The sequence below is a fragment of the Equus przewalskii genome, chromosome 9 (assembly GCF_037783145.1).
Source record: "Equus przewalskii isolate Varuska chromosome 9, EquPr2, whole genome shotgun sequence".
Lineage (NCBI taxonomy): Eukaryota > Metazoa > Chordata > Mammalia > Perissodactyla > Equidae > Equus > Equus przewalskii.
The window spans coordinates 51,353,388-51,380,720 of NC_091839.1; the positions used below are offsets into that span (position 1 = coordinate 51,353,388).

Here is a 27,333-nt window from a genome sequence, read left to right on the forward strand (position 1 = left end):
CCTTATAAAGTTCACCTTCTTCCTGCTCTTATTTTTGTCTTTTGAGAGCTTTCCAAATCCAGATTCTGGCATGTGTCACACCAGTAAACACTACCAACGTTGAATCTGTTCTGAACACATGTTCAATAACCATACCTTCATGAGAATTAATGGCTGAAGTACTGAAGACAGGACAACAGTTAAAAAGTGCAGGATGAAGTACGAAGACCTGACCCTAAACTGGCAATGAACCAATATTTAGAGTAAGGTTTTTCAATCAACTATTAACTCCATCTAACTGCATTAATCACTGGTTCACATTTCTCTATCTTATTTATCTAATTTAGATACTTCCCTCTCTAATATTATAGCAACTAGTCATATGAAGCTATTTATACTCTAAGTAATTACCATTAAACAAAATTTAAAATACAATTCCTCAGTCACATTAACCACATTTCAAGACATAAACAGCCACATGGGGCTAGTGGCTACCATGTTGGAGAGCAAACAGAGTATTTCAATCATCACAAAAGACAGCATTGGCTTAGAAGATATTTTGATTCTACTGTAAAATTTTCTGCTGATATCAAGATATGTTTATATAGCATAATTTATGTCTAGCTGTATCATGCTATCAAATTTGATTTTTTTTAAAAGCCCACAGTTTTCTGTTACAGTTCATTCTTTGTGTTGTACATTCCACAGGTTTTGGCAAATGTATAATGACTTAATGACATGTATCCATCATCACAGCTATCATAAAGAATAGATTCACTGCCCTAAAAATGCCCTGTGCCCCACCAATTGATCCCTCTCTCCTTTCCCCACAATCCCCAGGAACCACTGATCTTTTGACCATCTCCAGAGTTTTGCCTTTTCTAGAATGTCATATAGCTGAAATCATAATGATACAGCTTTATTAGATTGGCTTCTTTCACTTAGAAATATTCATTTAATGTCCTTCCAAGTTTTTCATTGCTTGACAGCTCACTTCTTTTTATCACTAAATAATATTCCATTGAATGGATACAGCACAGTTTGTTTGTCCCTTCCCTTACTGAAGGATATCTTGGTTGCTTCCAAGTTTTGGCAACTTTGTCTTTATTTCTCATTTCATTAAATTTTGCTCTTCATATATATTCTCATATTCATTATGAAAACAAATCCTATACAAAGAAATGCTGAAATATTACTAAATTGCACATTTTTTATTTTTCCTTATTCTTATCTTTTCCAACTTTTCTATAATAATAAACATATATTACTTAATCAGAAAAGATTTTATTTTTAAATAATATAAAGCAGATTCCAATTTACCAATTTTTTCACTTTTTGTCTGCTAAATACACGAAACATTACTAACTTAATTCATAAATAATAGGTTTTACACATTCACTATATTTGGAAAGAACAGTAGAAATTATGTAAACAAAAAACTCTTATGTAGACAAATCAGCTGATAATTAATAGTACAAGGACCAATGACGGGACAATTTAAACTTTATTTCCTCTATCAAATCTTATTTTCAAAATGAAAAATCTTTTTCATCAAACACAATTTAAGCACATGGGAATCACACTGACACCACTTTCTGAAAAATCTTATCACTGAAAAATTATTTTAGTAACTTTAATAATAACATTAATTATTTTATAATAGCAATAAATGATTTAACAATTTAACTGTTTGAGTTAATAAGCAAATTCATTAGTCTAATACCTAACTGGAACTAGTTAAGAGGGATGGAGATGCAGTAAGTGCATTATCCATTAAATTCTTTCCAAATAGAAGAGACACGGCATTGGAACCAAGCTAGTGAGGAAAAGGCACAGCAGCTTACATGCAAAAATTAAAAGTTTACTTGAGCATCTAAATAGCCAGACTTATAAAATGGAGCAAGTGGGTGAGGTATTACTTTTCAAGTAAGCTTATTTTGTTGTATATCAAAAGAAAAGGAGCATTTTTCACAGAGAAGAATCCCTGTAACTCTTCATATACACATTCAATATCTGTATGAGAGTTATTTATTACATTTCATGGTAGCCTGGTAATATGCAAGCAATAATGTTTAGCCTCTTTCCTTACTGGCACAGACAATAAAAATCACAGCATCTATCAGGGGAACTTTCTACTTGGGGGATTTGCAAGGTACCAAACTCTCTACACAGAAATTCAATCCCAGGAATATATCACACATCACTTTTTTGGGGTATCAGTTGATATATAAAATGCATAAGTAACTAAATTACGAGAACTAGCACTCAAATGAAACGAGAGACAGGGTTAAACTACCAAAGTAAAGCATAACATAAATAAGGCTTAACAATAATATAAGTAACAATGAGTTCCTGATTTGGGTTTTTTCCCCCAGAATCATCAAAATACTTGTAAAGGCTACAGTTAAGTTATTCTTATTAAAACAACATAACCATCATGATTAATTTTCCATTACCTTGAGCAAACTTAAGATCTCAATTTTATCCCTATATAGGAAGAATAGTTAAGTGTTGACTTAGTCACTGATTATGACAGTATAAGTGGTATGTAAATTCCACATACTGAATTTAGTTATTCTACTATTTTCTAGTTTTAGAATGTTGACAAACAGTTAAACCCATATGTTTAAGGGCTTAAACATAACTGTTTATGTGATGTTAAACATAAAATGTTGTTTGTCACAATAAAAAATGCAATTCTATAAGAATAATAAGTCATTTCTCTTTTTTAAAAAAACCACTAAAATATATTTTACTTTTAAACTTCTTCTTAAAATTATCTTGGAAAAAACCCTTTGCCCTTTGTGCTTAAGATACAAAGGAGGATGCCTTCGAAAGAACAAGTATTAGTGATTAAGATGAAGAAGAAAAGATGGCACAAAATTCATGCTTTAATGCACCTCCTGTGGTAAAATAAAAAAAGAGAAAAACTTAAAAGACACTTCAAACTTAAAAACAAGACAAATATCTCCCTGGACCAGAAATTAAGCAAAAAGGGCAAAGCACTGAGTAGAGCTAAAGAGATAAGCTGGGTTCCAGTTCTGGACAGCAAGGCCAGGAATTTGGTTCCTGCTCCATACAATGGTGTACTAGAGCGAGGCTTAGTAAAGCCAGGGTATGGGCATGGGGCTCCCTTGTTCATGAGAAGGGGCTGAAAAGAACTGCTACCAAAATGAGACCTCGGGCCACATTTCAATAGGAATCTAAGACAGGGAGTAGGAGGAACGTGGAGGAGAGAAGCTACAAATCAACATCAGCCTAAAAATTAAAATTCTAAAACACGTGAAGAAATCTTATACTAAAAATGATGTTCAACAAAATTAACAATAGTATATAAATTCACTGCAAAAGAAAGGAATACAGAACAGTGTGACAAAATCTTTAAAATCAGTAATATTATGAAACTCAAAGAGGTCACCAAAGCAGCTGTTTCCATTAAAATAATTTATGAAACAGAAGAGGGCATATGAGAACACTACACTTTTTGCTCAATTTTACTCTAAGCTGCTTGGAAAAAAGTCTATTCATTAAAAAAAAGATGGTATATGATTCAAGATAATAAGAATTATAAAGCTGTCAATCAACGTGTTCTCTTAATGTTGATAAATTTTTGTAAAGTTGAAGGATTATCCCCTTGTGGTTTAAACAAACTACCTAGCAAGATGCCTTACATATAAAAGATACTTAACAAATATTTGTGAAGAAAATGATAAGTAATGAAAAGCGAATTAATGATCAATATGGGGTTGTTTTCTACCAGCATTAGTGATCAGTCATCAAAAAATATACATCTCTTTTGGAATTTCTCATTGGGAACTATTTTACTTTTCATATATAATAAATGTCCTTGAGGTCTATATATTTTTAGAGTATTTCAAATCTTATCATGATTATTATTGAAAGCATAAGAAAACAAGTAGTTGTAAACAGATTAAAAATTTTAAAGAAACCCATTTTCATTGTGAAACAAATACACCTATTATAACTGGGTGTAACTAGGAGGCCATCAGGCTTCTCAACTTCTTATGAATCTGAAGATTGGAAAACTGCCAGATGTCTTATTATTTAAAACAAATACATGCTATATGAGCATAAGCTGAAACATATGAGGAAAAAAAAATAAAGAGAAGAGTAACAAAACCAAAAGCTGATTCTGTGAAAACATAACAAACACTGCTCTAGCATAAATGAAGAAAAAAGTAGAGAAAAGGCAGATAGAAAAGAGCAACATAGCTAAAAGCTATGTAAACTGTTTTTTTAAAGGAAGAAGACATAAATAACTTTATAGCAAAAAGCTCAAATACTATATGAAATGGCTAATTTCATAGAAAAATACAATTATCAAACTTGATTTAAGAAGAAACAGAAAACCGACAACTACTGGAAAATTCTTGGTAACCAAAGCCTGCCCTGCAAAAAGACCCCACGCCAGACAGTTTTAGAAGCATGCTAATAACAAACTTTCATGAAAGAAACAATTGCTTTCTTAAAGAAACATTTTTGAAAATAGAAAAAAAAAAAAAGCTCCAAAAGTTTATTTTATGAGGCTGGAATAACTTTAGGTATTAAAACAAGATAATTTACAAATTCTTTACTCAGGCTGGGATTCTAAGCATAGGAGGAGGATGGAAAAACCATAAAATGCACCAGTGTCTATCCAATTAAAGCCTCAAGGCAAAGAGGCATTCTGATTCTCAGAAATCTAACTAAAGAAAACCAATGGATTTCCTTTTTTAATTATACAATGATATGAATTTGTATCTACACCTCTACTTCATGTAATAAACTGCATGCATTATATATTATAGTAAGAATAGCATCCAAAAAAACCCCTATATTCAATTTAGGGAATGCCTTTCTTTGCTATAAGTAGCAATTTTATATTTGCAATGTGAAGTGAAAAAGATGTGGGTATCAAAAACCAAGAATAATTAGGTATGATAAAAGAAAATGCTAAAAGTTGAGTAACTCTGAAAAAGTTGTAAATTAACAGTCCATGTGGAACTGAGCCTTAGAATAATTATATAAAGCAGAGTATATGATTTATAACTTATTATATTATTTATACCTATATTATTTATATAATTATAATATTTATATAATATTTATATTGTAAATTATTCTTTGGTTGGTGGCATAAAAATTATTAAATATTCATACATTCAAAATAAAATCTCAAATAACATAAGAAAATGACCATGAAAATCAGGGCAGAATTTATTCAGCATTTATTTTTCTCTCAAGAAAAATGTGCTACGCAAATTGTTGCTGCATTGTAGAGAATTAGATAAATTATATTTCCAGAATAACTAATGCTCATTATTTACAGGTACTTAATCTAACAAAAATTCAACAGAGCAAAAACTAAGGTCATTTACAACTTAATTAAAAATTCTTGGAAAGTGAACATTATTTATTCACCACCTACTACAATTAGTTGGATGTATAGTAAGTAAGGTTAAAGCTAGGTACCACTGGGTATTTAAAAGCTTATTTCACATTTTCGTGTACATGACAAATTGAAAGCTTCCTTTATTCTTAGAAAGAGAACATGCTCATTTTAACTGCCTTAAAGAAAACAAATCCACAGCCAACATGTGTGTGTGCACACATGTATATATACAAAGCTGAACAAAATTAATGTATTAAATTTTAAATATTTAAATGAACGCTTACCAGCAATTTCTAAATCTAATAATCATACTTATTTATGTTTACAAACTGACGATGAAAACATTATCCAAAATGTTTTTTATTCATCTCAAATACTATTAAAACAGAAATTTCTCCTTTATTTTACTAATAAAATGTATTTATCTTATTTCTTTCCCATATCAATACATCATAGATCTCTCAATATATAAAATTCATGTGTTCCTCCAAATTAGTCATAACAACATTCATTACATCAAACACAATCTTCCTGCCCACTGCCTTTTAAATATATGTATGAAAGTTCCAAGAGGAGACTCAAGAAAGCAAGATAGGGGCTGGTCCCATGGCCAAGTGGTTAAGTTTGTGCACTCTGCTTCAGTGGCCCACGGTTTCACTGGTTCAGATCCTGGGTGATCTAGCACGGTTCATCAAGCCATGCTGAGGCAGAAGCCCACATAGCACAACATGAAGGACCTACAACTAGAATATACCACTATGTACTGGGGGGATTTGAGGTGGGGGGGAATGGTTAGCAACAGATGTGAGCTCCGGGCCAATCTTTAAAAAGAAAAAGCAAGATAATGGGAGTGGATTGATTAAACTTCGTTAGATTACCTTTCTGTCTCTCAAAACCTAAGAGTACTTGTCACACATTAGAGAATGAACAAACAGTGTCAAACAGAGAAGAGGACAAAATTATTACACAATAGAATACTCTCACAAGAACATGCATGGAAGTGTTGAGTAACAAAAAGCAAGTTCAAAATTATATATACTGTATGACCCATTGTTTTAAGTATTTACATTCAAATACATATATATATATATATATATATATATATACACACACACTCCAAAATATTTACAGTGGCTATGGCTGGATAGTAGTAAGATAACAGATGACAGAATTCCTGCACTTTGTTGTATAAGTTTGTTCTAAATTTTCCATAATGATATATCTTTAAAATAAGAAAAATAAAGTTGTGTAAAAAAAATAAGTGGCATTAAAAAATGAAATGGCATTAAAAAATGAAATGGCATAAAAAACTGAAATTTCCACCACAATCCTGGAAAAAAATATGAGAAAAAAATTGAGTGGATTCTAACAAAACACTATGGCTACACAGTAAACTTATGGCTACACAGAAAAAATTAAGAGGAACATGGAAGAAAATATGGTAGCAAAACCGTAATAAAACAAATATAGTTGCACATATATGTTCTTATAACCTAAAATAGTAGTGTCTATAAGGTTAAATAACTAAAAAGGAAGTCTAGGCACATATAAAAGAGAGAAATAATAAAAAGAGTTCTTTTACCAATGTTTGAAGCAAGGAAATAAAACCAGGACATATTCTTTTCCTTGGATAAGACAGGAGAAGCAGTCCATTATCACTTTGCTTGCATCTTCTCCTACAGAGAATATTAGCTTAAAACAGGAAAGAGCAGAACAAATATCATAAACACTGAATGCCACCTATGGTAAGGAAGAAAGTAGTAAGGAATCTCCCAGCCTCTTCAAATAAGTTCAGGTATTGACACTCTAATGCATCATATCCCAAGGTTCAGGAACCGCTCAGATTTGATCTCAGAATCACTGCTATCTCTGAGAAATAATGAAGAGAAACGGAAGTGCCAGATGAAGGCAAAATTCCCCAATATAAAAAAGGAAAAAAGAAATGATAAAAATGATGGAGTGTGAAAATTACTTAAGTGTAAATTTAACATCAACACATGGTAATGTAATAAAACAAAGAACAGGATTGATCAAGTCAAGTCAGGACAAAATAATCTTAATTCTTTTTCCTATGAGATTATTAGGTTAGTTGTTAACTTGGCAAAGCAACTGAAAGGTTGGTATCTTCAAAAACAAGATGAAAAGCGTCCTATGTCACTACTGTTAGATCTATGCAGCACTGAACACTGTATCCAAATTGTGTTGATAACGGATTAATGTCTACATAGAGGAAACCTGATGGAGTTTTACACTTAAAACAAAGACTAAGGAAAAGAAAATATAACTGCCATCACGTCTAAAACATAGTCACGTAAAAGAGTAGATGTCTACGGCTTTGTGCCCCTCTGTACAGATACAGGGCTAAATGTCAGACGTAATAGTAGCATCAGTTGAGCAAAATAAAAGCAAGTTACAAGAGAACTAACCAAGGAAGGGATAAGATGCCTTCGGAAAAAAGGAAACTCTTCATTAGAGTAAGTAGACCTCACTATATGGTCTAGATTTGGATAAAGTACCAGAAATACAAACACTATATGGGGTGGGGAAATTATATGATTCTAAACATCCTCTAGGTCTTAAAAGTATAATTTTATTCAATTACAGCTCTCTATTCAGACTTGGGGGATGAGGAGGGGCTCTTCTGATTATTTGGTGGGAAGACTACAGAAAAAGCAACACAGTACACCTGAAACTAACATAATGATATATGTCAATTATATCTCAATTAAAAAAAAACTAGGAAACAGCAAAAAAAAAAAGGCAATACATATTTGGTCCTCATAGTTGAAGAGACTCTTTTAATTCCAATCTGGCTGATGTTGGTGTCCTCCCTTACCGTTCAGCAATGCTAAGACTACCAAAAACAATGTATAGCACCTTTTCATAAAGCACTAATGTGAATGATTCAGCATAGGACTTTAAATATCCTATTCTAGGTACGAAAAACATCACTATACGCTCCTTGCCAAACTGTAACATACATGTTAAGTGAGTGTTTCTCAAAGTGTGGTCAGGAGGTCCATGATGTCAAAATCATTTGCATAATAATACTACAATATTATTTGCATCTTTCATTCTCATCCTCCCTCAAGTACAAAGTGGAGTTTTGCAGAAGCTACATAATGTGTGCTATCAGAACAGACTGAAGGCAGAAGTGCATATGGGAATCCAGCTGTCTTCCATAAAGTTAGATACTAAAATGATTTGAAAAATGTAATACAATGCTACTTTTCACTATATATTTTTTATTTTAGAAAAGTTATTTTTCACAAAAAATTTTACTTATATTAACATAATAGAGTTAGTATTATTTAAAATGATTTAATAAGCTTATTAAATCATTTAATATATTAAAATTTTTGTTACAATTTCTAATACAATAAGTATCAATAAAACATTGATAAACAACATAAAGAAAAGCTCTCTGAGGTTCTCAGTAATTTTTAAGAGTGTAAGAAGTTTTGAGAACAAAAAGTCTGAGAACCATTGTATTAAACCATGCTAATTTCTACATCAAAATTTCAAAGAATGCTAGAATCATTTATGATACATGTAAGTACTAAAAATACATAGTCTTCCCTCAGAAGACAATATAACCAAATAATTCCTACTTCTTAGAATGAGGCACATATCTGGAACAGTATTAGGTTCAGAAATGAACTTGCATGGCTCAAGTAACACCATCTGCGTAGTCAAGAGATAATGCTAACAGCAAATGTCAAATCACAAATGATACAAAGAATGAGCTCCATCTGCACAAAAGCAAATTATGACCTTATCAATACAACTCAAAATTCACTTCTTCTAAGAACTGATTACACAATAACTCCATCAATATTTACACCAGCATTAATAACTCTGCAAACAGCATTTAATAGTGAAATAATACCAAGAGATAGGTATACTCCAGTACATCTCCATTATATCTCCAATATTCTCAAGTCTTTTTTTATTGACACCTTTTCTATTTTACCAAAGGCTATTAAAATCAGAACTCACATCAAAAACTGAATTCAAAAGATTTTCTTTAGGATAGTGAGACTTAAAAAAAGCAAAACAGAAAAAACAAAAGTAGTAAAATAATAATTCTCTGAATTAAGATCTAGCCTTTAAGCATCATTTTATTAATTATTTGAAACATCTTATATGAAACATCTAGATAAAAATTTATTTACTGATCCATAAGGTATATTTTCTAATAAAACTTTGATATGTGCAAATATATGATGCTCATTAATGTGGAAGGCAAGAAACTAACATCTGAGAGCCTACAGTTTGTGAAACATTACTAAGCACTTCCCATATACTATTTCACACAACCTCACAGCAACATTGTAAAGCAAATATTTTACGAATTAGGGAACTGAGGTTCACAAGGCTTAGTAACTTGTCCCTGTTAAACAACAGGTGAGCAAACAGAGACAGAATTTGACCTGGCTTTATTAAAAACAAAAAATTTCTTCAGAGAGTCTTGTCAGTTAATGCCCTTCTCTTCAAAAACTCTGACGGCATATGGATAGGAACTGCAGGCCTATGCTGAGAAAAAAATCCCAGAATTTCTACCAATGTCTCCCTTTCTGACTTTAGGAAACAATTGGGCCTCAGGTTTTTTTCCTCTTTATACGGAGGATACCACCCCTACCTTGCAAGACTGTGAAGAAACTGGTTATGTCAAGGGAGATAGCCTGGTCCACATCCACACACACTAGGCACTCAAAACATGGTAGTTTTGCTGCTACTAATACTACTATTTCCTAGGGAGAAAGTTTCCGTGGAAAGTTCATTAACAATATGATCCCAATAGGAAAAAAAAACCTATTGCTGTAATTCTGGTTATGGAACAGCAGCAGCATGAAGATGTCTTTACCAACAATAGACGAGTCCTGATGAAGAAAATAAGATGCAGGACCAGCCCCAGGGCCTAGTGGTTAAATTTGCTGTGTTCCACTTTGGCAGCCCAGGTTCAGTTCTCGGGCAGGGACCTATACCACTCGTCAATGGCCACCTGTGGCAGCGACCCACATACAAAATAGAGGAAGACTGGCACAGATGTTAGCTCTGGGAGAATCTTCCCCAAGCAAAAAGAGGAAGATTGGCAACAGATGTTAGCTCAGGGTGAATCTTCCTCAGCAAAAAAACAAAAATAGGGGGAAAAAAGAAAATAAGCGATGTTCAAATCTGGTGATTAAAATATACTAACTTCAATAAATAGTTTTAAAAATAAACAAATCTCAAGAGTACAAAGAACCTTAAAAATTCTCTAGCCCAATCAAATTCTAAGGCTTACCCATGACTATAGCTTTAGCAGAAAAATTACTAGGACTCAGAAGATAGAGGAAGAAAAGTCCCTAGAATAGAAAACTTAGAGGTGAAAGGGAAGAAAAAGAAGATGGTATTGGGAAACCGAAGAAGTGGGCTGTTTTATTAATTCAACACCCACAAGAACATAGAAGTACTTTAAATGTAACTACAGTCATGTGTCACCTAATGACAGGGAGACGTTCTGAGAAATGCATCATTAGACCATTTCATCATTGTATGGACATCACAGAGTGTACACACACAAACCTAGATGGTATAGACTACTACACACCTGGGCTATACGGTACTAATCTTATGGGACCACCATGATATATGTGGTCCATCGCTGATGGAAACCTTGTTATGTGGCACATCACTGTAATTTCCTGAAGAAATATTAAAACTCATCTTTAACAGGGTCTCAAAGTTTCATCCATTCTATTATTTCAGCCAATTCCTTCTCTGGAATTCTCCAAAAGGGAAAGGCATCGTTTCTAAACAAACTGCAAATTAAGAGCAAATGCCAAAGACGCCTCAGAGTATTTAAAATGCTTGATGTTTCAAAGCACCAAATACAAGAAAATGCAGATCTATTTCTTGGCAAAAAAAGTACACACTGGAGTTAGAATGTTGGAACTTAAATCCTGGATCCACTACTTATTCTGTAACCTTAGGCAAATTTCCCAACATCTCCATAAAATACCTACCTCCAGCAAGCATTTCCTTAAGGTACCAGCCAAGTAGAGGTACCAAAAAATGAGAAAAACGTTTCTAAAAAAATTCAATGTTTGATATCAACTTAGCTACGGCAAAAATGAAATTCTATGAGACTTTCTTATCTTATCTATTTCGTTGATGTTGTTAAATCACTTATGGCAGAGGAGGAGAAGTGCCTCAGAGTGTAACCTTTTCAGCGCCTGGAATTTCTAACACTTTTTACTCCAGCACTGCCTACCTCAAAGCACTGCTGTAAGGGTTAAGGGAAGTGAGGCACATAAAGCACTTCACAGAAGGCCTTATGGGTCATGCAGGAGGCACTCAAATGTAGCCATCATTACCACTGTCATTAGGATTACTGCTCTCCACATGTTTACGACTAGAACCTCTCCCGCACCATCTTTGTGGTAAATATCCCCATATGCATACACTTTTTATTATGCTTCCAACACTAGTTCAACAATAACATAAAGGTCTTTGGAAAAAAAGACTTTAAATAGCTAGCCTTTAAAAATAGCTTTATCATCAGTCATTAGGTCACTAAACTAAATTCAGAACTGGGAAATATGTTAAGCAAAAATACCTTCAGCATAGACGTAGCTTTTTATTACCTCGTTTAAGTTACATGTAAAAATGCGTTCCTATGGTCTGCTAAATTTCTGGAGCAACAGCATACAGTGTGGTTATTTAAATATTCCTATTCCACAGAGTCAACAACAAGCTCAAAAAGAAATGGAAATTAACTATGCCATCACATAAACTGATTACATTAGTTCCAGGCTTAAGTGAGGGATTTAAAAGTAAACAGACAACACAAGATACAGCACACCCTAAAATGAAAATAATAGTGGTCAAGAGTGATTGTATCGAAACATTTTTCTATTGAAGCATTACTTCAAAATTATACAGAAAATCTGCTGTAACACAATACAATTGTACAGAAAGAGATCTAATATATAAAGTATGAACAGTCTATGCTGTAAAACAAAAAACTACCATAAGGGTTGTTTATTTTCATTCACCGATAGAAAAATCAAAATGGTGAGGGGATGAACCATTTAAAGCTCTACTACTCAAGCCATTGGCAGAATGAGAAATATTCACTTACATGTTAAACTGTCCATTAAACCCTGGTTGAAAAATCATTGAACCAGACCATGCAGAGTGTATCTACCAGCATTAGAGTGGCCTATAATTCACCTCAATAAGGTGTACAAGGCCTTACCTTACTTGGCCCTAATCCATCTGCCCACCTTTGTCTCTCACCACACCCTCTCTGCATCCTGCACCCTCACTGTACAGACTGCAACTCTCTAAACACACCATGTTTTTTCTCACACCCAAAATATGCTCCCTGCATTTCTGGTCCACTTGAAGTTAAATCTAGCCATATTTTAAGACTTGGCTCAAGCTTAACCTCCTCTATGAAAACTTTTCGTTCCATTCTAACTCCTCTACAGAATCTATGACTGGTTCTCTAATGCCCTCATTTTCTTTGTATATACTATCCTAACACCTATGGTATTTGGGTACATTTATCGATTGACATGTCTCCTCCTACAAAACAATTAATTCCGCAAGAACAAGGCTGCTATCTTATTCATCCTTTTATGTCCAGTAACTAGCAATGTACCTAATACAGAGTAAGCATACAATAAATATATGATGAATGGATGGATGCATGAATTCAGTTTGACCTTGCAATGAGGCAGATTTATCAAAAAATCCTGAGAACTAAAAAACATCCTCCCTCCAACAATCATATTTGGTTACACACATAAAAATTGTGGTGAGGAACTAAAAAATACAAACCTCACGCTAGATATTCAGAAGTAAAAAGAATAGTTTTATGGCTCACTCAGAAAATAAAAATTTCCATTAGTTTGATATTTATAAGTTTTAGTTTACTACAATCATAATAGGGAAACTGCTACGTATTCAATTATGACAGCAAATATCATTAAATTTTTCTTTATAAATTATAAATTTATTATAAATTTTTACAATAGTATCATTTTCAGAATGTTATGAATGTGGACGATATCTGATATAAATTAAACCAAGTGTAAAATATTAAAGGTAAATGAGACTGATCACAGAATTAACAATAGGATACCTCACTTCCAAACTAAAGTTAATCAGCATAATACCCAACACTACCATGTGTATAGTCCACCAATACCTATTCAACAACTTCCCTAAATAAATTTTTCCCTGAAAAAATATAACTAGCATTTTTTCCTGTATTCCTGACTGATACTCTGTGTGATTTAAAAATTCTTAATTCCAATAATAATAATGACAAAAATAACCACAGCTACCAAATGCTACTTACCATTTCACATATGATATCTCATTTAAGCCTTATACCAAATCTGTAATCTTCATATTCATATCCCCTTGAGATAGTCCAACAATCAGCCTCTGGGAAATTCAATTACCTAAAGTCTCAATACCAGTAAGTGAAAAGGAAAATCTGATTTCAAAGCCTGAGCCCTTTCTACAACAGCATGCCACCTCTCCTAATCCTTCATCAAATACGTTACTCATTCAATTTATCCAGCATTAAAATTGGGTTGACATTATTTTAAATTTCTACCAGGAAAAGAATATGATAACAGTACTGAGAGTAAGACTAAACCCTTCAAGATAAACTTTTCATGTGACAGTAGGAATTATTCATCATTTTGAATAACATAGCCAAATCGTGGCACAGAAAGGAAGTAAAATAATGTTTTCCTGTGTGTGATATAAAAACTTGTAAAGATAATTCTTTACTGAACAAGTAATATAAAAGAGCCTAATTATTTCTAGAGCAGTCTGTTTTTCAAAGGTTTTTCTTTCAAACGTAGCAACTAGTCAAAAATATTTTTATAAATCAGTAAGTCACTTAATACATAGGTAAAATTTCTAATAGTTTGAAGTGTATTGTATTTTCATCAAAGAACTCTTAGAAATATAAAATGCTGCACAAACGTTAACAGTGATTACTAGAGTAGACATATATCATTCAAACCTATACACTTTTGGGAGAAGGGGTACTACTAATTGTTACAAAGTAACGACAGATTCAACCAGGACTGTGCCAGTAACCAGGACACGTGGACACCTTAACTGTTGCCCTCTGACTCTTCTGCTATTCAAAGACCTATACATGCCTACTATGCAAAACTATTCGGCTACATAGTTGACAACTGTAGCACAACATTAAAGAAGTACTTTCTTTGCTAGCCACCCATAAAAGGCTTTTCATTAAGATAGTTCACATTAACATAAAACTGCAATAACTTCAACTATACCTCATTCTGAAGTTCATCACCACTTTTAACAGAAGCAAGCATATCATATAAAGTACAGCAAAGATCTTCTATTCTTGTTGCTTCAGCCATTTCATTTAAAGTTGCATTTAAGTACTTCTCAACTTCACACCACAAAAAGGAGTCATTTGTTTTTTCCACAGGCTTGAGCCCTGGGGTAGAATGCTCTTGAAAATGTTCATTCATAAACTTCTTGTAATCTAGGCTTATAGTTTTCTGAGATTCACCATTTATTGGCAGTTCGTCAAAGTAGTCCAAATCATGCATGTCAAATGAAAATGCTAAATTTTTACCAAATAAAACTCTATCACCATTTTCCTCTTTTGTCATCTGGACAAGAGCTGTAAGACTGTCTTGATGAAAATGAGAAGTAATTCGATTAGTAGCATTACAAGCTGCAGTGGCAGATGACGATGGGAAGGGACCAAACATCTGTTTGATAGCCTTCGTCTCCTTGTGACCAACACAGTCCTTCAAGTGAAATGTCTGGAAGAGAAATGCAGCCGCACTTTCAATCACTTCTTTCCCATTATCCATTCCAACTATGCAAAGACAAAAGAAACAATATTAGTTCAAATGAATCATGGTTCAAGTTACCATTTTCAAAAAACTCCCACCAATATTCTTCTGAGCAAATCCAAAACTGAACACGCACCGATACAGATAACCAATATAGGAGCAGAAAAATCCCTTTAAGTCCATTCCCAAATTCTCAAAGAACTGTATCAAATAAACCATTATCAATAATTATTCTGTAGCTAAGCACAAAAACTACCTAATAACAACCCTTTAACTATTCCTAAAAACAATTTGAGGCACTAGCTAAAACTTATTTAAAACCAAATTTAAGTACTAATTTGATGAGCTAGTTAAACTAAAACAAGGTGCAAAAAAATCTGAATTATAGACTTTGGAGCTGGAAGGAAACCTCAGAGATCTGTAACTTTCCAACTTTTCCTGTAAATCTGAGACGGCAAGTAGATTTACATAGTTTTCATTCAAACACACTTAATACCATAAAGGATGAACCTAAATAGAACCTTTTAAAATAAACTTAGCCATATTATAAAACATAAAAAAAAATCTGCTGTTTAAGAAACCAAAAGTAAACTCCTTACCAAAGTCAGAGGAAGTAAAGGAATAGCTCCTAATTTCTTTAAGGCATTAATTTCTCATATCTGATTTTCTCCAATAAAAGAAGGAAAAAACCTGTACTTGTGTCATAGAAGTCAAAGAATATTCTTAGGGCAGAAATAAGGAATTTCAATCTTCAGAACGTCCCAAAAGTCAACATGACTTACCAAAAGTAATACTGGTAAAGAAAGTAATATAATTACCACTAGTATCTTCCTGAAACCACAGCTCAAATCTTATCAATAGTCACAAATCTTGAACAGCTTACTATAACTCGGTAATTCAATCCAAACTCCTATACTTTGTTTTCAAGTCACACCAAAAGCTGACCCCATCCTTTGTTTCCAGGCTTACTGGCTATTACACATTTCCTGCTCCAGCCAACAAGAATTTCTTAACATCCAAACACCAGGTCCTGTCTTACACTATGCCTATTTCCGTGCCTTTATGTAACCTTCCCCCAGGCCTCTGATTCTTCAAATCCCACTCATGTTTCAGAACCCAGCTCAACTGCCTCTTCAAGGTGAGTACAATATTGTGTACATTATTGTAAATTCTCACTGTACCAAGCCCCAAATAGGTGTTCAACAAAGATTTGTTGAATTAAACTGAACCCAGGCCTCTATGACAACAGACTAGTGTTTTTACACTACACCACATTGTCTCGATAACTTTTTATTGTACATGTTTACACATGTGTAGAAGACTGACAGTTTATATGAATGAAGATAATCAATTTTACAATGCATGCCTATTATTTCCAATTTCTTCAAGTATGAAGTCTTTTAAGATTAAAAAATTTAAAAAAACACCATCTGGCATATTCTTTTAGCATTTAGGAAAATACATGTCAAAAATCTGCTATAAATTAAATAATGCTTTTAAATTAATTAACTGAATAGCATTTATGTACATTCTAGTTATTCATTCTATACATGATGCTTGGAGAACTTAGGTGTTGGACAATTTAGGGACTGTGATAATCTACACATAATTCAACAGGGTTGGGAATACTATAGTTTGAGAAAAAATGGAATTCACATTTACAAACTTATTCTCTAACACTGTAAATATGTATTCTTTCGTAAAGATATTATCATTCTGCACCTTGGGATTTTTCTTAAGCAACTTACTAAGAACTCTCACACTAAATTATCCCAATTCTTCCTAACAAAACTATCAGATGCTAAAGTGGAGACCAGAGTCAAATAATTTGGGAGAGATCAAATAGTTACTTAGCTATTAAACAAGATTCAAAGCAGATTTCAAAAACTCCTAAATGAACGTCTTTCCACTACACTACACTAATCTACTGTAAATTCCTAGAAACTAAATTCATCTCTAATTCTCATTTACCAAATAAAAAACAAATAAATCACCTTAGGAAATAAAGTAACAAATGGAATAACAACCTTAACTTATTACCAGAAGTGGAATTAACAAATACTCATTTGTGGGTCACTGGCTAAATTACGTTACAGCCATATATAGCCTTCATTAAATATAATGCAGTGGATCCACATATCTTGCCATAAAATAACCTCCACAATACAGTAAGCAGGAGAAATTATGAGTTCACTTTTGAACAAAAATAACTGCAGACTCATAGAAACATCTACAAAGATCAAAAAAAATTTTTTTCAGGGTTTCAAATTTTAAATGAACATTGACTTACATCTATAAATTTCAATAACATAGAACTACTTTAAAAAGTTTTAAGCTTAGGTGGATAATGATGCTTCATAAATTTTAACACCCTAGCCTAACTATTAACTCTCCTTCTGCACAACTTATTCCACCACATCTTTCAACTGGACTGCTAAAAATGGACACGTGTTCACACCACAAAGCCGTTTCTCAAAAGCGAATCTCTACACCACGCTACCCAGGACTCTGGAGTTTCAACTGTTGAAACGCACTAGCAAACAGCATTTGTTGTCATTGTTGGCCATCCGACAGGGAAAGAAGCTACCGCATTCTGAAAACAATGAACTTTCCTGGAATGTCAAACATGCGAAGACATCCATTCTTGCCGCTTTCCGGCAACCACCCACGCGCTTCTGCCCCCCTGTCCCCCAAAACCCGCGGAGCCCAGACACGTGCACCAGCGAGCCATTGGCACGTGATGGCAGGGGATTGGCTGTTAGGCGACCCCGGATGAGAAGAATGCCCAGCATTGGAGCAGAGACTGGAGCCCCAGGCAGGGCAGCGACAAAGGAGCCACGCCACTTTGCAAGTACAGCCACCCACGAAGCCAGCACTCAGATCTTTTGGTGACTGAAATACATGAATGGTGTTTGTAAAACAGAGAAAACATCTGAAAAGAATGAATGAAATGATGTCGGACTTGTCAAACCTCCCCTCGACAAAAGCGGAGTGAGAAGGGGAACCCTGAGAAACCTAAGCGCTGCTCCGCGGCTCGGTCAGCGGGCTGGACCAGCGCACAAGCACTGGCCACGGCGAAGGGAGCGCGGAGGCCTCGGAAGGCGCGCGCGGCACCTCTCGAGGGGCAATTTGTAATGAGGGAGTGTGTTCTTGTTTGCTTAGACCATATACAAAATTGATCATGTTAGATTAACAGTGAGGATCTTGTTCACAAATAATCTTTCGTCTTCGTTTCCCTTTATATTTTATGTACAATTTAGTATTGAGTAATCTTTTAAATGATTACTTACTAGGCTGAAGCTCTTTGGTCAATTAAAACTTGCTCCCAATTCTTCAAACTTTTTCTGTTTCACATCACTGACTGTGCTAATCTTTCTGAGAGAAATTTAGATATTTTAAGTTTAGTTTTGCCCTCAAGATAAAGTCTCAGTAAAGAATAAAATATACACTAAATAATCAACTGGCCAAAGTTTGAATGCAACAAGAGCTCCAGACCTTTAAGGAAGCTACTCTAGATCCCTAACCACTTGACTATCCTATTTGAGTAGGAAATTTTACTTGAAAATTGAATAAAAATATCCATCAACTGCTTGCATCCTTAACTGCTAAATACTCAATTTAGAAGTTGTCAACAAATGAGTTCCTTAACCAGTTAAATCTTCTTCATTGTTCAGTAGAAAATATTTTACAAATATCTTTTATGCTTATATGTTAATATTGCACTGTTCAAAGTAGTCGGTTTTTTCATGCTAGGTCCATACCTGAAGTGTCCATTTTACCTGACACTTGATCTGCAACTGTAAATATAATATTATAACCCTGCATCAGCGTCAACTCAAGCTCATTCCATTTGTTAGACATATCAGCAAGGCAGGCAAACTGCTATGAACGCTATATTTGAATAGAGATTAGCTAACTGATTTTTTAAACTGATTGTGATGATGATGATTTCTTTTACCAATACGTAAAATATTTGTACCAGCAACTTTTCTAGGTCAGCATTACACATAAAAAAACACAAAAATGATTCAATTTAAACATATACTATCCTGTCATTTTTTTTCCCTCTACATATTCACCTGCAGTGCCTGTTAGTGTACTTTTTAAACAAGTACAGCATCCAAAACCGTCACACGAATCTTGCAAGTATTTTCCTCATTTGACTGAGAAACTCAGATACAGAGAAGCTAAATAACACACTAAGACTACAAGAGCCAGGATCATCTTTTTTTTCTCTTTTTGCATTATGCCATCTTTGAAATAATTACCAAATTACCAAACAAACATGATGTAATGGAGATAAGCATTTACCATATGGCTTCTTGAGGAATAAACTGAACAATTTATGTGATATAAATTTAATATTGCCTAAGTAATGAAATTTAATAAAATGAGCATTTTTTTAGGGTACAACTGTGCATCAAAGCACCTCCAGCAAAACCTTGCATTAAGTGGGCAAAGTATTCAAGAAATATTAAATATAGTAATCTGAAGGAGTTGCTTACATGTTCATATTATTCCTACACTTATATGGAAATTATTGCCTTCAGGCTGAGCAAATAATTAAAGGAAAGCAAACAGAGAAACATATTTGGTGGAGAAAAAGAGTAGCAGTTCAAGGGATTAAAAAAGAGTCCAAGGCACTTCCCCATGTTTTGAAGCCAGGCATTTAATTTTACATATATTCATTACAAAAGGTGAAATGCATCTTATGGTGTAGACTTTAAACCAGCATTCAGTCACATATTACCATTTCTAGAATGAAAAAATCCTGCATTAAATTACAACTTGACTTCCCAAGCAACCAAATAGCTAACATAAAAGCTTCAATCAGATTTTATACAAAAGCTTCTGATAATAAAACCATTATTTTGAGCAACACAAATGCAATAAACTGTGCCTCTGAACAAATCACATAGCTCATGAGATTTACTTAGCATTTTTTATTTTTTTAATGCCCAAGGAAAAACATCAAAAAAAAAGATGACAAAGTACAGTCACGCGTCGCTTAACAACAGGGATACGTTCTGAGAAATGCATCGTTGGGCGATTTCACCCAGGCTATATGGTAGTAATCTTATGGGACCACTGTCGTATATGCAGTCTGTCACTGACCAAAACATCACGATGTGGCACGTGACTGGATACACTTCACTGCCGCATCTATTTATCAGATGCTTAGCACTTGCTAATACTATAAAGAAAATTAACTGCAACCTTAAAAATGCCTCTACTAAGGGAATGCAGTGTAAATTTTCTTAAGCTTAAGGAACCATAATTAATTTGTAAATGAAGAATAATATACTGATAAACTAAAGCAAACTGTGAAGAGTTGATCCTGTTCTCATTAGGAAAATATTTCCATTGTGACTGCTCCAATATCCATTCGATTTATAGCTGTTTGCCATAACCCCAACTAATCTGAACTGCCTATTTACACAACGGATACATTAGCAAAGTCATCTATGATTTTCATTAAGTCACTCAGCTCTTTTATTTTCTAATTTCTCTTGTGAAATGGACATAAATATAATATCTCTGACCCTGAAACATGCAAACAAAATCTAATTCTGTCCCCAAGTTTCCTTTTCTATGAATTTCCTCCTGACTTACCCAAGGAGAGTTCCTGCCCTTTTAGTATCACCATATCACTAGGCATATACATCTATCAATAACATTTAATGACAAAGAACTATTTGTTTACCAATGGCTACCGGCACATCTAGGTTTTAAATAAAATTATTGACTGATAGTCATTTACCAGGCTGCACTCTAGGCACTTTGTAGTACTGCTTCACATCACAACTACTATACAAGTAAGAATCACCATCACTATATTATAGATGAGGAAATAGGTTTAGTGATATTAATTAGCTACCCACTAGTAAATAAGAGAACTAAATTTGTACCACATATATTAACTGAAAACTTGAAATTATCCTAAGATGTAGGAAAATAATTTTATGGAAACTTAAAACCGAAAACAAAAAAGATGGTACAAAAAAATATTGTTGCAAATATTCTAAAGAAAATATTAGCTTACTGGATCCATCCATTTATCTAAAAACAAACTATAAGCAAGTAGAGTTTATTCCAGGAGTACAAAGATGGTTAAGTGTCAGAAAATCTAGCAACGTAATCTACTTTAAAAAAAATTAAAGAAGAAACATCTAGCACACAGATGACTAGAGGTGGAGAAGACATGGTGAACAAAAGGCAACAAACATGAAGAAAAGTCCGAGCCGTGAGCAGTCTCCAGCCCTAACATTATTAAGCTGCTGAACCCTAAGGAGGGAATTTGTCAGGTAAAACAAATACACCCACTTGGTCTCTTTGTCACTGTAGGTTTTGATATCTGAGCTGAATTAAGCTGAATGGTGACTACACAGGTATTTGCTATATTATTTTTTTATTTTTACCAGTATAAAATATTTCATGACAATTGTTAGTATAAAAAGCTATAATTTTTACTTGTTTTTTGAACATAACAAGAATACATACAGTACACATACAGCTCAAAGAATTACCACAAAATGAACACACCTGTATTATTTGGATAACTTCTTCCAGAAACAGAACATTATCAGCTCCCCAGAAACTTCTTTCATATCCACTCCATTATTCCCTTCCTCAAAAGTAACCACTCTCCCAACTTCTAAGATTGGTCATGCCTAATTTTCAATTTTATACAAATAAAAATCAAACTATCTGTTCTTTTGTGTTTGGATTCTTTCAGTCAACATTATGAGATTCACTTCCAACGTTACATGGAGCTGTAGTTTGTTATTGCTATAAGATAGTCTACATATGATAATTTATCTATGCCACTATGTAACAGTGAATTGGGTTGTTTCCACTTTAAGGCTATTACAAATAATGTTGCCATGAACACACGTGTCTTTTGTGTACGTGTGCTGGCATTTTTACTGAACATTTATGTACGTGTTGCTAGATAATAGGCACCAAGATTTAAAATTTCTCTTGTCCAAGCACAGTAGATGCTACCAAACAGTTATTCAAAGCAGTCCTACCAATTTAAATTCTACCAGCAGTGGATGAGAATTCTTGTTTCACATTCTTGAGTCTGACCAACATTTGGTATGTCAGTCTTTTTAATTTTAACCATTTGCTCAGGCATGTAGTGGCGTCTCCCTGACTACTATTTAAGTTGGGCACCTCTTCATGTTTATTGGCCATTCAATTCTCTTCAGCAAAGTGCTTGTTCAAGGCTCTTGCTCATTTTTATACAGGATTATCTGTCCTTTTTTTTTATTGATTTGTAGCTCTTATTTAATGTAGAAACAAGCTCTCTTTTTGGTTATATATGTTGAAGCTATATTCTCCCACTCTAAGACCCGCCTTTTTACTCTCAAAATACAAAGTATCCGTTTTGGGGCCAGCCCAGTGGCATAGCAGTTAAGTTTGCGCACTCCACTTCAGTGGTCCAGAGTTCGCCAGTTCAGATCCTGGGCACAGACCCATGCACCGCTTATCAAGCCATGCTGTCCTACATATAAAATAGAGGAAGATGGGCACAGATGTTAGCTCAGGGCCAATCTTCCTGAGCAAAAAGAGAAGTGGCCGTGGATGTTAGTTCAGGGCTAATCTTTCTCAAAAAAAGAAAAAAAAAGTATCAGTTTTAATGGAGCCCAATTTACCAATCATTCCCTTTATGTGTACTTTCTGTTTTCTGTTTAATAAATTTTTCCATATTCAAAGATCAGGAAGATATTCTTTTATATTTTACAAGTTTTATTATTTTGAGCTTCATGTTTCATTTTATAATCTGCTTAGAATTATCTGTACATTTTTTTCCTATGTATGTGCAGTTGACCCAGCATCATGTTCTGAAAACACAGCCATGTCTCACTACCGGGCCCTCATGATAAATCAAGTGTCCTAATATCCATGAGTCAGTTTTCAGACTCTAATCCATCCCACTGGTCTAGCTGTCTATCCTTGGACCAACACTGTACTGTCTAAATTACTGATCTTTATAATAAGTCTTCATATCTGGTAGAATAAGTTAGTCCTCTCTATTTTTCAAGATTGACTTGGTTGGTCTTTGCCTTTGAATTTACATATAACTTTCAGATTATTCTGTCAATTTCCACACACCCTCAAGGACAAATCTGTTGAGATTTGGACTGGGATCGCAATGAATGTGTAGATCAATTTGGATAAAATGGATATCTTTATAATACTAAGTGTTCCAGTCCTTTGTATATCTCTCCATTTATTTAGATCTTCTTTAATTTCTCTCAATAATATTTTAGTTTTCCATGAGGAAATCTGCTCATCTTTTGTTAAATTTACTTCTAGGTATTTGATAATTTTTAATGTTTCTGTAAATGGCATTTTTTTAACTTGCTGCTTGTAAGTAGAATTGATTTCTATATTGACCTTGCTAACTTCATTTTCTAAAGATATAGTCATGTAAATAATGGTAGCTTTTTTTTAATCTTTACACCCCTTCTTTCTTTCTCTTGCCTTATTATATTAGCAACGACCTTTAGTCCAGTGAGAAACAGAAGTGGTAATAGGCATTCTTGTCTAATTCCCTACCTCAGAGAAGCTTTTTCAACACTGCATCATTAAATATGATGTCTGACGTAGGTTTTTTAATACTCTTTTATCAAATTAGAGAAGTTACCTTTATTCCTAGTTTGCTGAAATTTTTTATCTTAATTGGATTTAGATATTCATAAAATGCTTCTTCTTCATCTACTAAGCATGTGACTTTTAAGACTTTATTACTTTATATGAATTACACTGTTTTTCCCTATTTATTAATGCAATAATTAACATTTATGACCTCACATGTGCTTGCGTTCTCTCTCGCACACACATCTCATGTGTATTTTTTTTTTTACTGACTCTTTGACAGTGTATTGCAGTCTTCATGACACTTCCCTACAAACATGGCAGTATGCATCTCCCGAGCTTTAGGACATACTCTTACATAGCCACACCACCATTATCTCACCTAAGATTTAATATTACCTAATGATACACAGCACATATTCAAATTTTTACAATGGTCCCCAAACAGCTTTATCATTTTTTTTCTCATCCGGGACTCAATCAAAGATAGTACACTGAACATGATTTTTATATTCCTGTAACACCCTTTAATCTACAATAGTATCCTCATATCTTTTTTAAATGACATTATATTGTATTTCCCAGTAAAGCAGTCAAGGTATATAATCTTTGTGTGAAGGTTTTTAAACACAGATTGAATTTCTTTAATAATAAAAGATTCAGATTTTCTATTTTCTCTTTTGTCCATTTTAGTTATTTTTGTCATCTTAGTCCTCTGAAGCTGTCAAAGCTCTGCTCATCTTCTCATCCTCCTCTTCCCCGCTGGGTTCCTCTTCTGGAATGGTCAGTCACCTCTAGGAAAAAGTGGCCCAAATGCCAGGATCACATTTTCTGGGTTTACTTCTGCTTCTAGATCTTGGCCCCATAATTCTTCATTGCTTTAGTAGTACTCTGATGCAGTCACATTTCATATTTCACAGTTTTTCTAGTTATTCTCAGCAGAGAGTTGTTCCAAATTACCTTGTCTGCCAATTAAAGGGAAGTGGAACGCTGAACTTTTTTGTTATCTGCAATATTCAAGATAGCTATTTTTCACTAATACTCCTGAAAAAGTCCTACCACATCCAATACACAACAGATCTTTATTATTCTAAATGTCTACTGTTACTTCCATAGACAGACTTGCCAGATCCTGCTAATATCTTTTTATACCTCCTTTTCTATCATTGCATTATAAACTGCTTTCCACCCTTGGTTTTGATTTCTCACTTTTTTATAGTCAAATCTTATTTCTTTGAGAACTCAAAAACATAATGGATTCCGAAATTCCCTAAACCACACTTTGTAAGTCACTCCCATCCAACCTAACTTTTGATTCATACTTTTCTTAAAGACAAAGTTATTAAACATAAAATGCATAAAATGTCAAAATCCAAATAAGGCAGAGGCTATAAATTAGAGAAGGCAAAACAAACAGAACTTTGTGTGGCAAAATAATTTGAATACTGAAAAAACCTAGCTCAGCTCTGGCTGAATCCTGATTGGTATCCAGACCAGAGTAAAATCATTAGCTCATTCTGTTCTGGCCCTGGGAGACTCAGTCATGGAGCTGATCAGGAACTGTCGCGTCTCTCTACTGACCTTCCCACCATTCTTGACCCTCATTCTTGACACTGTGAAAATCTGATCAGCCTCCTGAAATGAACATTTAAAACACTAAGCTACAGAGATACATGCCTAATACATGATGCATTTTATTGATTGCCATGCTCAATCTTGACCTCTTTACTTTCAAAAATGTTTTTACTTAGAACACATAAAATGTACTAACAAAATTTCCTCGCCAACAGAATACAGGTTAATATGACTATGCTTATCCTTCAAGATCCATGGAGAAGATAACTATGCCTACAACGAGGATTTGGATAAACTAACATTAAGGACCAGTAATACTATTTTTTTTTTTGGTGAGGAGGACTGGCCCTGAACTAACATCTGTTGCCAATCTTCCTCTTTTTGCTTGAAGAAGATTGTCGCAGAGCCAACATCTGTGCCCATCGTCCTCTATTTTGCATGTGGGACACCTGCCACAGCACGGCTTGATGAGCAGTGTGGAGGTCCACGCCTGGAATCCAAACCAGCGAACCCCAGGTTACCAAAGCGAAGCGAACGAACTTAACCACTAAGCCACTGGGCCAGCCCCAAGTAATACTATTTACATTACTTTGTTCCTAAAGCTAAGCTTTATTATTAAAATAATCTTGAAAGGAGAATAAAATTGTAAAAGGTATGGAAAAATATTGAATGTAAATCTAAAAGGAAAAAAATACTTCAAAATAACAACAAAAAATCTCTGCCACTTGTAAGACATTGTCAGCATCAGAGGTGGTAAAGAAAATGGAAAACTTTTAGTTGGATTCTCAATACTTCATTTATTTATTGAACAATCTGCTGTATCCCTTGTACCATATGAGGCACTGGGATACAAAGATGCTGTGATTCCTGGAATCCCTGTATCATCAAGGCACTCACAGCCCGTCAGGAAGGGAACAGAAGTAAATAATTATCAAATATTGAGACAGTATTCTAAAAAAGTACGTAAGAGATGACAGTCTAATGGAATAATCTCTACTAAGATTAGAATGGAATAATAGAAGACACAAATAAAGCTTAAGTCATTTCTTCAGAGATGAGAAAGCATTTCACCAGTTGAACACAATAGGGAAATTTATTTTTTAACACACAAACGACAGAAAAAAATAGCACTGTTCAGGAAATGAAGAGAGTAAACACTGCATATATTAGGAGTAAAGGTTTCATGTGATAGAACAGCAAGGAGATGAAAGGGTAAACTGTTTCCATTCATAAAGGAGCTTTTCTTATGTCCATTCTAAGGAATCTGGTCTAAAGAGTAAGCTGGGAATAAAAATGAGCTTTGTTTTTTACAAAGATCAGTCTAGTGACAGCGAAGAAGTTGAATAAGAAAGGAAGGCTGAGGCAAGGGGCTACTGCAGTAGTGCAGACATGAGATGGTAAAAGCCTAAACTAGGGTGATGGCAAATACATAGAGGGAGGGAGTTCAAGAATAGCTAAAACGTACACTTGACAGGACATGACCTCTGACTTCAAGGAAAGGAAAGAATCTAGGATTTCCACCATGTTTTCTATTTCAGAATTTGGGTCTAGGCCTACCTTCACCTGGGATTCACTAACCTTCATGGGCCCTGTTTCTTCACATACAAAATGAATGGATTAGACAAGATGTTCCCTGATGTCCCCCCAGCTTAAAATACCTATTACTCTGACTAGTCAATACACATGGTCTTAAACAAGTACCTCATACTATTATATTACAATCAATTGAAATGTAAGTGATTGCTCTTTTTTCTTTATTCTCTTGCTCTACCTTTTCAATACAATTACACCAAAATTACCTGTGCTAAAAGAATGGTATAAGAGAAATCACAAAGACATTTCTCCTGTGAGACTAATTTTTTCAAAGCTGCTAGTTTTAATTACATTTCCAGTCAGGAGTATTTTCATTCAGAAAGAGTGGCCGACTAC

At 34.1% G+C, this 27,333-nt stretch overlaps 1 protein-coding gene across 1 annotated transcript in view; it reads right to left on the reverse strand.

The window, feature by feature from the left end:
* ASCC3 (activating signal cointegrator 1 complex subunit 3) overlaps positions 1-27,333 on the reverse strand; it is a 320,801-nt gene that overhangs the window by 273,514 nt on the left and 19,954 nt on the right. Inside the window, exon 4 of the mRNA XM_008516619.2 lies at positions 14,689-15,248. Within this exon, the coding sequence (XP_008514841.1) occupies positions 14,689-15,248 (560 nt within the window). The remainder of the gene's footprint in view (positions 1-14,688; positions 15,249-27,333) is intronic.